Raw genomic sequence first — 12,906 nt, 5'->3', positions numbered from 1 at the left:
TCTTAAGGCAATCCCAGTACGTCAAGTTTAATCAGTAAGTTTTGTTATCTATCATTCACGTCCAGGAACATAAAAACCCAACAGCGTAAAAATGAACTAGAGATAAAAAAGACTCAACTGCGTAAAAATGAACTAAAAAGATTTTGACAAAAAAAAAAGAAATCTGAGAAAAGAAAAAAGTTTAACGCCCACTAGATAATTACAAAAATTACAAAATTGACGAAAAATAACTCCTAAAGTATGAAAAATCGCGGAACATACATAGGGGTGATTCGGGTAGCCCTGGTAATGCTCTACGTCTGGGCTTCGGAATGACACTACTTTTTGGGACACCCTGTATTGTAGATTGCGAATACAGTGTGTCTGAATCTAAAGCTACAAACTTAATATTGTAAGAACTGGTTTGAAAACCACACCTTTAGGTTCAGATCGTTACACTCCAAAATGAACACTGAGAACTTGTATGTTATTACTCATTATAACGCGCAATGTAGAGTTATGTAGTTACTATTTGTAATAGGTATTATATACTACCTACTTTGACTAGTCAAAATAGTTTTTACTGGTTACCCCGAAGAATAACTGGCAAAGAATGGCTTATGGCATTAACGCCCGTATTCACAAAAAATACTATGAGGTCTCACAGTGCGCGTGGACGCACAGGGTGACACACGAACCAATCACAGAGCTCTATTAAACGCTGTGCGGTCGTTGCTGCTTCACTTAAGCATCATTTGTGGACTACGTAAATAAAAAAGAAGCGCGAAAGGACAGACAATCAGCAGAATATTAAGGGTTTCTTGTTGACTTTGGAAGCCTAAAAAACTAATCATTATTTTCCTTTGGTTGAAAAAACTAACAAACATTAGAAACAGATAAAAATAGTATTTTGGGAATACCAATTAGTTAAGTCAATACTAAACAACAAAACATAACGAAAAATTAGATAAGACTAAGTAAGTAGGTAATTATTATTGCGAAACGACAAACTTCAAAGTAAGATGGTGCAACCCAGCCTAAAAATAGTAGTTTCACCTGCCCATCTGAGTAAAAACTTCTCTCTCTGCTTTGACTTGTAGTCATCTTTTGTACCAGGTATGTACAGACGACAGCACGTCAACGTAACCACTGTGGGTTCTTGTATAGTTATAATAGGGGCGAGTTTGCAACAAAAATGGGTAACCTGATGTGCTGTCGTGTGTACGTTGTAGAAAGCCTTAACCTAATTGATTTCTAAAGGTACCCTTGAAAATATTCTCGTAAACATTTAATTGTTCAACAAACAAAATACTTACGTGCATTCATTAAAGTAGCCAGCCTTGAGAACTAGAAAGGGTCTGATTTTAGAACTAGAAACGGCAACCACCAACGGAATGCGCTATAAATGCAACAATGCATCTGAGAATAAATTTCACTTGCCTTGACCACTTAAACAAGGCTCAACATGTCCGTGTATGACCCTGTTGAGATTCGAACCCGTATCTGATTTCATTGTTGATAAGAAGTTCGTTGACACTTACACAATGTGGTATTGGTACAATAATTTTCAAAATCTGTTCAGTCTATACAGAGATTATCAACCCCTACAGCCTCACAAACTTTACCTCTAGGTATTAGTTTAATATTAAAGTAAATGCCGACGACCTCATAAAGGTAGCTGGATGCAGGAAATCATTGAGAAGGCCTATGTTCAGCAGTGGACGTCCCTTGACTGAAATGATAATAATTAATAAAGATTAGTGCATAAATAAGTATAACAATCCTGTAATTAGTTCAATAATTAACTACGTAAGTATTATAACTAAACTGCGATATTAAATACTTCGATAAACAAAAACGAAACTTATTACATTGTAAAGCTTTAATCCAGCTTTCAACTCACGTCGTGATACCGCTAAAAGCATTATATTCAGGAACCCATTCTCTGCTTCCTTTTGTGCAGCCTTTATAGCACTGTAGGTTCTGTTTTAAAACATATTTCGTTGTAACATTTTAAGCATAACGGCTTTCTTTGTACGGGTACATCAAGTTAATGCTACGGCATCTTTTGTAGTTGTGATAACTAAGTAAGTTGGTGTATTTGTAACAAAAAATGCACATAGGTAGTGTAGTAGAACCATTCTCCATTAGTCTGTAAATAGCAGAAGATAATAGGTCGACTATTGGTGTATAGTGGTTCGATACGGACGGATTGATGCCGAGAGGTCGCGGGTTCGATTCCCGCTCAGTACAAACATTTGTGTGCATGAACATATTATTTGTTTGTATTGGACAGGGTGTTTTCTGTTTATTATGTATACGTATTTAAAAAAAAGTATTTAAGTATGTTATCCGTTGTCTAGTACCCATAGTATTTGCTTAGTTTGGGACTAGAGGCGCAGTGTAAAATGTATAAGGATATTTATTTATTAATAGACTTTCAATGTCGACAAAACATCAGACTGGCGTTTTTTGCACCTTACCTTAAATCTCACCATGACCTTTCAATCACAACTTCACCTTTCAACTGCATAGTGATGTCAATGTTAAGTTTGTTCTGATGTCGCCCCTAACTTAATTGAAGTTGCTGAATATTCCAATAGGTAAACATTTGAGTTTGTGTTCCAGAAAAGAAAGAAAAGTCATTATTTGCGCAGCCCATACAGATTAGAGGATGTAATGTATCCGAAATCAATGTTATTTAACTTAATTAATTTACTTTTATTTTGCTACTCTATGTCGGCTCAAGGAGCTCCCTGGTGCTGAGTTACTGAGTTGACCCAACAAATTTTGAGTTCCATTTAGGCTACTGTAAAGCGCAGCGTAGGACGTCCACCCACAAGGTGGATCGACGACCTCATAAATGTAGCAGGAAGGCGGCAGATGCAGGCCGCTACCAACCGGTCATTATGTAAATCATTAGAGGAGGCCTATGTTCAACAGTGGACGTCCTATGGCTGAAATGATGATGTAGATGACACATTTCTACCAATGCACAGTGGCTCAATGACACGTAGAGCAGAGTCTCTATCGCCCGTATTCACAAACGATGCTTGCTTAAGTGAAGCAGCAAATCGAACGCACAGCGTTGAATAGTGCTCTGTGATTGGTGCATGTGTCACCCTGTGCGTCCACGCGCACTGTGAGACCTCACAGTAATGTTTGTGAATACTGGCCTATATTACTTGAACTGCCTAGTGTCTCGGGAACATAAAACTCTGGTCATATAACATTCAGACACGAAAAATATCGTTCTCATCCAGTCGCCAGTAGCAATAAAAACCTTTCTTTATTGCACTATGTAATTAAATTTTGGAGGCGTGTGTGATGCTTTACGAGATTCGGCTCATCATAAACTTGATGTGCACGTGAGAATTAAAATTAATTAACGCTCTACTAGTCGTAAAGATTTTATAATTATCCCTAGAGTCGCTCGGCTTTTTATGAAAAAGATTATTAATTTTATAGGGTATCTGTATTAAAATATAATCATACTTATTCTGGACTCACACTAGGTACACATATTTTACTCATGTCTACATGAATAAATCTCGGCTAATATTATAAATGCTAAAGTACCTACTAACTCTACTATCAGTTACACATTTTCCCTAACCGCTCTAACTAATTTGAAAGTTTTTATACATTATTAAATCCCCGCTAATATTATAAATGCGAAAGTACCTACCTAATATCTCTACTGTCAGTTACACATTTTTCCTAACCGCTTGAGGTTTCCGGCGACTGGGACCGCAATTAACTAGGACCGCATTCCCAATCGCCGGATCCGTAAAAATTAAATAATTTTCTTCCAGCGACTGGGACCACTCATTTAGTACTGTACCGATTTTGGCTTGAATAATTTATTTTTTTAAGTTATCTATGAGTGGACACAGTCGCTGGAAGACAAATATTTAATTTTTATGGATCCAGTGACTGGAACCGCGGTCCCAGTAGCCGGAAACCTCAGCGCTCTACCTAATGAAAGTTTTTATTCGCCCATATCTATTTGCATATCTGAGGACAAATAAAACCTCATTTTCATGCTTTTGCTAAGGTTTTTGGTAATACCTGAATAAAGTGCTTTTCATCAGTGGATACATACACACTAAAGTCTTACTATTAGACCGAAATCCGCGGTTAAGCTAGTATAAAAAGAACCTTCATTTAAAATTCTATTTCGCACAGACTTGAGAGCCATTGAATCCTGCTTATCAAGCGAAATCTCAACAGCAAAGATTACATCACCCTTGTAAGTATCAGGTTATTCATATTGCCAGTTCCATCCGTCTCCTTCCGTCCCCAATCTCAAGATATTGTAGGGGAGACCGGGGTGAGTTGTAACAGAGGAGAGTTGTGACGTTGTCGATTATTGGACATTAACCAGCAGCGAGCTCGCAAGAGTGCATTTGTTAGCTCGAGGTTAAAAAACGCGCACTGTTACGAGCTCGCTAGTTAATAAGTTCCAACAACAATGTCACAACACCTCTCTGTTACAACGCACCTTGGTCTCCCCTGCTAGATTTTGTACATGCAATAGGCATGTAGATAGGTCTAAATATTTAATCCAAACAACTATGTTTTTTGGGTTTTTGTGATAAAAAAGCCCGTCATTACGAGACGCCACATCAGGTACAGCCTTGTCAGATGGAAAGGCGTTGCAAAATATTTCTTTCCCTAAAAAGCTGGGGTGAAAAGGTGATTCCACTGTTCCATATAGGCATGTAAATTTGAGGGCAGGCAGTAGGCTTAGGCTCACTTCACAACTGCACTAAATGTATGGAAGCCGGAAACATTGAATTTTTGGATAGATCCAGTTTATTCTGTAATCTATTTAGTATTATTAACACTGTTTGATAGAGCTCGTGAGGCACTTTCAAGATCAGTAACCATTTTTGGATATCTTGGAAATCTAGGTGGAAATGATATGTGATGTCACTCGATTATTGCTAAACTAGGCCTAACTATACAAGATAGTTAAGTAGAACAGTATTTCTATACCTTCTGCTCTTTTACAAAATTCTGAAAATCACAGGGGCACCTTAGTGCAATTTAAAGGTAACTGCGTGCTCCCTAACTATCCCTAAAGGTAACCTACCTGTATGGAAATGATACGGTTACAATTTCAGCATAAGAGCAACCTTACTGGTTGTGCCTCTACGGTGACATACGCAAACAAAGGTGCCAATGTGCCATCACGTAAATGGGCCCAAATGGAAGAGCCCGCGACTAATGAGAGGGAAAATTTGTGCCATATTCGACGCCTTGCCTTCACCCGTGTTTTGTTTTGGGAAAAAATACATGCTCTAGCATGCTCCTTATATCCATACAAAATACTGAGCTGACCATTTATAACTTAGCGACTTATTCCTTATTAAATAAATGGACTAAGATGCATAACTCAGACGAAAAATAAACTAAACGATACATCATAAATTCAAATTTTAAATTTCTTGGACCAGAGTCCAATGATCAAACTTTTCCTTTGGATAAACTATTAATAAAATTGGCCTTGTAAGAGTAGATCCTCTAGGGGTTGCAACGATAAGAACGAAAGATGGGCATAAGTCCCATACCTTTCAAGGTTTAGAGCAAACATGATCTTTTTGCAATCTTGATTTTGGTAGAGGTGCCATAACTGGCACATTTATTCAAACCATTAAAGAACAAAGCTCCTTCCATACAATATAAACTTCCCAATATCCAGTAAACGTAGTAATAACGTAGAGAAGAGGATCTTTATTTATGGTCTGCAATAAAATGCACTGGCCGGCGCGAAGTGGTCTCCAGACATATTTCATCACAGGCCACTTATAACGTCAATATTATTTTCTTCATTTACTATTGGTTTGGTTTCATAGCTTCTGTTAGTATCTAAGAAATATTAAATTTTGTTTGTTGTTTTTAATGTAACGAATGAGATTATAAATTCAAATTTAAATTCTAGAATTGTAAATATGTCGGCCATTTTCAGGGCACTTATACACGTCCGAATATAGCTTGTCCTATACCGGCTAATTTAGTTTATTTTATAACTTATTTTTATCCAATTTGTCACAAAAATTGTAGTTGCACGTTTAGAAATAGAGCACGAAAGATACCAGAATTAATGTACATATTTTTACGCTGTTTAATTTTAAAATATTAACCATAAGCATTACCAATTACTCCAGTTCCGGACTGCACTCATACATATTAACTAAGGTTCTCTTTCCTCACTATAGTATGCTCAATTAAATAACTGTTACATTACAGGCGAACATTCCTAGTAGCCTTTACAATCTTCATCATCATCATCATCATCATTTCAGCCATAGGACGTCCACTGCTGAACATAGGCCTCCCCCAATGCTTTCCACGTTGATCGATTGGTAGCGGCCTGCGTCCTGTTGCACAGCGTGCTATGGAGAGGGCTATGCTTGGTGTTTCTTTGCGATATCGAATCAGAAATGAGGAAATCCGTAAACGAACTAAAGTCGCTGACATAGCCCGACGGATTAGCAAGCTGAAGTGGCAATGGGCAGGGCACATAGTACGCAGAACTTTACAATCTTGAATATTAGTATTTACTTGCCGAAGTTCGATTAATCTAACTAAAATATTGCATTTCCATAACTTATCTGTAAATTAGTTGTTGCGTACAAAATTTAAGTTAGTTGTTTTAGATGTAGCGTACAATATTTTGAGTGCACTTGAAACTCTCGAATAGTTTACCTATCTCCCAGATAAGTGCATCATGTGAATGTCACGTTCACAGTCGACACTACTTTTGATATTGTTATCAAATGCCGTAACAACGAGATTAGTATTTCCGCATTATTTGTAATACATTTTTTATTTATTTTCTTTGTTTTTTGTGCACGAGAGCTATCTTCTTGAGGTATTTCTTTAGTGAAGGTACCTATTAAGCAGGGGGACGTCCTACACTACTACTAGTAGTAGTAGGTAGTCTACTATACTTTCTTGAGGCATTGGGGAACCTATTGACTTGGATAAAAATGTATGGCCGCAGCTAATTACCTACTTTAGGTCAACCTAAATTAAATTCTAAAGATATTTTCGTACCTACTTTGAGGACGATTTAGATGGTTTTGTTTTCATTCATATTTATTAGTGGGTAGGTAAAATTAAACAAGTGTTACAGGAACTCTGAATATTTTATTGTCAGTAGGCAAGTTAGAGCTAGTCTCTTTTTCGTACCTATTTGTCCATTGTGTGTGTGTCTTATCTTCAATCTTTGTCCAGAAGTTCGTCTAGATTTGATCCAGTATTCGAAGAGACTAGTGTGTCTATTGACTACCTGCCTTCTCATGCCTTACACAGGTACACCATTTCAGGACTTTTCATGTTCAATAGAATTTAGATACCTAGTATGTGTCGCGAGAGGCCGAGAAAGAAACATTTATTTTACTACAATATTGAATCGAGGACATAAAATGCATAAATAAAAATAGCACCCATGGCATTTGGCGGTTGTATTATGAAAAAAAATCATAACAAAACACAAAAATAACATCAAGTATGATGTGCCTAACAAATCTTATTTAAAATCACTAAAACTATTAGTCTTCTATAATTTTAATTCTTCCATCAGTGACTACGTGTAGCGGCGAATTCTTCCTGATGTACGTCTCAAATATCTTCTGGTCTCTTCCTATCACTTGCACGTTCTTCTTGTTTTCTTTGAACATCTGTAAAAAGAAGAATCTTGTTACTAAACTACTCTGGAGCGACTCTTTTAAATAAAACTACTAAGACTTAATTAGCTACTAAACGGGACTCTTCCTAACTCTAGTTCCCACCCACAGCTTGACCACCAATAAAAACCCAACCATTGAAGGTCAAGTTTGTCTCGGTGGAAAGTTAAACTGTCATTGGACCCGCAACGAAATTAATCAAAAGAACAAAGGACAGCCAGTTTCACTATGGTTGAGGATTACAGGTGATGTCGCTTCAACCTTGGGCCTACTCATCATTTTTCATCGGGTGAGATGCAGGCAAAGAGCTGCCCCATTATCTCTTCTTCTTTGTCGCTACACTCTTGCCTTGTCACACCTGGGTTGGTGGCAAGCTTTACAATCCGTCGCCATCCCTCCCGCATTGCAGCCTTGTTGTACATTAGTGGATTATAAAATATGTAGACATATAAAAACTTTAAATCCTTACCGTATATCCATCCCCTCCACCAGCCAGGTAAGCTGGTGCTGTAACTTGGTAGAACTTCTCGCTGTCAATTCCACCGCCACTGTTGCCGATTGTCACCGACGTCACCCGCTGCCCCTCCGGTTTTGACACGTTGTATGTCACGTGAAGACCTGGTAAGTAGAAAATATGTTGTAAAGTCAAAGTACACGATGCGTTTCGCCGCTATACCGCAAAGATTTCATCGTGTGCTTTGGGTCTTAAGCTGCACGTTTCGTTCATTCGTTCATTTCAGCCAAATGACGTCCTGCACGTTTAGCTGTTGATCATTATCATTTATACAGGGTGTTAGGTAAATGGGTATATGAGCCGACACTAGCCCATGTTAACATGGTCATATAAATGGTATGGTGAAGTCAGAAATTTGATATCATCATTTTAATTTTTTTAATTTTCATACAAAATAAATTTTATAAAATCCGATTTGTATGAAAATTAAAATAATTAAAATGTAGATATCAATTTTCTGACTTCACNATCATCATTTTAATTTTTTTAATTTTCATACAAAATAAATTTTATAAAATCCGATTTGTATGAAAATTAAAATAATTAAAATGTAGATATCAATTTTCTGACTTCACCATACCATTTATATGACCATGTTAACATGGGCTAGTGTCGGCTCATATACCCATTTACCTAACACCCTGTATAGTGTTCAATATAGGAGGACGAACCCTTTCTAGTTTGCTAGAGGTAAATTGATTGATTGAGTCTATAGTCCCCACGCTGGCTAGACGGATTGGTGAGGCCTGATATTCGCCTAGTTATCCCTTAGTCGCCTTTAATGACGTCTCCGTTAAGTAAAGCTAAAGGAACAATAGGGAGGATTTAGCCTACAGTTTTCATGCTGACCTGGGTTAAAAAGGCCTGACGTTCGCATACTTGACCCTTGGTCACCTCCATAGCTGGGCACCGTTAATCAAATATTTAATTTCGTTAATCGTTAAACCGTTACTAAAAAAATTAACTTCGTTATATAGGAGTCAGTTCCATTTTGTATCCCTTTCAGACCTGAAATTTTTTTTCCACATAATTTATGTTTTTTCGGATTTTATGTAACATTTGGTCCATAAGGAAGACAAGAAAAATAATATAAAAATTTTCCGACTTTCCAATTTTTCAGAAAAGTACCCGCACTATCGTGCGTGCTAGGACTAAGTGCACTATACGCACGCTCGTGCATAATTAATAAATTAGAGGAAATCCATAAGAAAAGACTCACNAAAGTCATAAATGGTCGATTATTAAAATACTTTCTTTAATTTTTCATCTCAATGTGTTTGAAATCATTAAGTGGGCAATAGCTATACGGTTTACCCTACCTTCTTCTTGTCGTGTCGACAACAAACCTACACAGTGTCAGCCAAAACTCCGCTACAAGAGAGGCGTTGTCAGTAGCATTCATTAAATCTTCCTGCGTGCAGTTGTTTGGGCACGAGAGCACGACATCATGTGCTTCATTGACTAGGGAACATAACCACACTTGCTCGCCAAGTTTGAGCTATCCAAGAAACCCTACCTGATGGTACCTAACTTATATTATTTTATTGAGAATCCCAAGTCAGCATGTAAGTAGTATTTAGGGACAAACTTGGCTCTTATTTTACATTAGTAAAAAGATGTTTTGCTAAAACCGAAGTTGACCTAATAAAAACTAAGTCCATTAGACCAAGTAATGCCATTTGTCTTTTTTATGTGCCGCCATATTAACTCGACGTCTTTACATTTCATTATCACGAACTCCATTTATTATGACGCGTGTATGTAACCAAATTGCCTTTCCACGTTCAAATGAGCAATTAAATAAAACGGAACCTTAACCGTAATATTTTAAGAGTCAATAGTGGTTCCGTATAACAATATAAATGGACTGTTCCCCCGAGTCTGATAACGTACGATATATTTTGTCGGGTTTTCACAACTCTCTACGCATTGCGGTATAAGGCCGGGGTTTTGCGGTGGCGTGGATGGTAGGGTGGAAGTGCCGGTTTTGGACATCTATGCATCGCTTTTGGACACTCTTTTAAATAATAATGTAGAGCGTTAAAAATTAAAAATTAATTTTTAAACTGGCAACCTGCTCTGGCTTCCTATAGAATCCGTTGAAATTTGTTGCGTAGCTTAAACTATGCAAGCGTGCAGATAGCGGGAGCGACTTTATTTTTTGTTATGCTTTTCCGTTTTATTTATTTTTAATAACTTGAAAAAATCGAACTACTTAAGGTGGGAATCGAACTCATAACCCTCCGCTTGCCGGATGACTGCTCTATTAATTTAAAAAAAATAAAGAATTTTTTATACTCATTTCTACCTTAAATGACCAAAAAAGTTACATTCGCCACAAACGGGGTCGCTACCCTACGCAGCTACGTTATAACGATAAATTATACAAATTGTGCTTTGGGAAACGGTGCCAGATGAGAGATGTCTTAATTTGAGACTGTTAACAGGAATGGTACGATGTTGGTCGTGATTTAATCTAAAGGATGATTTGTAGTGTAAGTTTATTAATGAAAACTACTCTTCAACAACTGATCCAAGACACTTTGAAATAAGATAAAGAGATTATGAACGTGGGTAGATATTTGAGACCATTAATCTTATAATCGTTATACAGCCACAATACGACTCTGTGACTCTGTGAGTCTGTGACTCGGTGACTCTGTCAACAATTAATAAAAAGAAATACAAACTTCTAACTCAATTTTTTTATGAGAAGGTAAACATAAGTTTTTTGGGTTTACAGTTATCTAGGAGAGGTAACATTTATCAAACTTGTGACTGATAATATTTTGTTAGGTTCAAAAACTTTAAACATTTTATTAAAATTGTAGCATACGTACATAGTCTTTCGTGAAAAAAAGTTTGGTTGGTAGCGACACTAAAGACTATGCTACAATTTTAATAAAATGTTTGATCTTTTGAACAAAAAAATTCTTACGTTTAATTTTAAAATATTTAAAAAATTTAATAAAAATTTTCGTATCGCTACCGCAAAGCCCCAACCTTTAGCATCGTCCTTTCGAGTTTAAATTTTCCCTTCACGGGATTTGAATTACAAGTTTTTTGCAGACATGCTATGCGGTTGTGGACGCTTTTTGCGACGAATCCTTTGATGAGACGGAATAAAATTGCATGTCATTTATTTTTCAGTTATATTGGATACGCTTTGGATCCTTGAATGTTTTAGAAGTGTTTTTATACCCTTCCCCATTTGGGTTTGGATTCATTTCCCGAAAATTAGTATTATCAGTGTTATTTTGTAACATGTGTCTAATTTAAGGACTTTGGTTTAACAAACTCCAGTTTAAGTTAACGCCGTTGCGATTCAGTGGTTTAGAGAGTTGGATTCTTTCGATTTGGAACTTCTGGGTTCGATTCGTTGAATTTTAGAAGTTTAGTCCAATCACACAGACTTGAATCGAAGCTGGACTGTAGTCATCCTTGAGCGTCATGTTACGGGCTACTTTAGCTTATTTTCTTAAGTTTTTTTGTTTAATACTGACTGATATTCTCCCTTCTTCCTTAATTTTTCTAAATCTTTGCTGAGCAGTTGTTACCATTAGCATCTGTGCCATTAGTCAAACTATAGTTTTTTTACCCGAAAACGACGTGACTAAAGACGGTCATGTTTCGCTGTTATTTTTTATTATTCCATATTGCAGTCTGTGTCCAATAAGTTTCTAAACACACCATATTTATATTGCTTGGTAACATATAATGTAGCATATCTTTACATATTCTACACTAAGGCATCAGTGCCTGCTGTGACATGCACTATTCCAGAAACGGGGACGTTCATCCAATCTTGAGACCGCAACCAGGGCCCAGTGTATCTGCTCTATATGTATACCTAGAATCACCATGGCTATGCTATAAAGTTAGTAAAACATGTAACAGTAGGGGAATGGAGCAAGCTTGATTGATCATCAAAATGTTTTCGAAAAATCAAACTTATCTAATACAAAACCTCTTAACTTAAGCACGTAAAACTCGCTTTTTCTAAGCACTTGCCCAATATTGGTCTCGAAGCGCTGGTAAGTAGGGTAGACTTACGCCCTTATTCACAAACATTACTATGAGGTCTCACAGTGCGCGTGGACGCACAGGGTCACACACGAACCAATCACAGAGCTCTATTCATTGCTGAGCGTTCGATTTTCTGCTTTACTTAAGCAAGTATCGTTTATGAATACGGGTGTTAGAGACATGTAAGAGTAAAACTTTATTTTTATTAGTCTTTTATTTTTTTCTTTAAATATTTGACGATTTGTAAATACTTAACTATGTGAATAATCTCTGCAAATAATCACATTTTGACTTTGAATTCAACGTTTAGATACCTTTTTTTTAAGGGACGCGCGCTGGTACCTTTAAGAGCTTTTCCAGCTTCACCGGGCAGAGTGGCGAGTACAGAAGGAACTCTAGCCGTTTTGCGATCGTCGGTGCGCGTGCCAATATTTTCACCCTACACCGACAGTGTTTCTTTCGTATGGAGACGCTTTCTTTTACTGTGCCACATCCAAATTAACCAATTACATTTACTTGCACGATCACGTCTTGGAAACAATCGTGGTTCTAAAATAAGGACACACTCGTAAACTGGCGTTATTTATTGCTTTATTATGATGATAACGAATGATAGCAATTTTCATGGGGCCTTTTACGGCCTATTGCTATTGGTTTTATGTACGGAATTAAGTGTTTGTTTTATTGTTG

General features: G+C 37.0%; 1 protein-coding gene across 1 annotated transcript; it reads right to left on the bottom strand.

Moving 5' to 3' along the window:
• Positions 1-7,117: 7,117 nt before the first annotated feature.
• On the bottom strand, positions 7,118-9,090 carry LOC114358079 (apyrase-like). The gene is made up of 3 exons (XM_028311953.1): positions 9,040-9,090; positions 8,146-8,346; positions 7,118-7,670 (listed from the first exon to the last, which is right to left on the bottom strand). The coding sequence occupies exons 1-3, from the start codon at positions 9,088-9,090 to the stop codon at positions 7,542-7,544; spliced, it is 381 nt and encodes a 126-aa protein (XP_028167754.1). The 3' UTR covers positions 7,118-7,541.
• Positions 9,091-12,906: the final 3,816 nt, after the last annotated feature.

This window comes from Ostrinia furnacalis, unplaced genomic scaffold, assembly GCF_004193835.3.
Source record: "Ostrinia furnacalis isolate ACB-3 unplaced genomic scaffold, ASM419383v2 OfSCF3663, whole genome shotgun sequence".
Classification (NCBI taxonomy): Eukaryota; Metazoa; Arthropoda; class Insecta; order Lepidoptera; family Crambidae; genus Ostrinia; species Ostrinia furnacalis.
The sequence above is the reverse complement of the archived record's forward strand: the minus strand, read 5'-3'. Positions and strand labels throughout refer to the sequence as shown.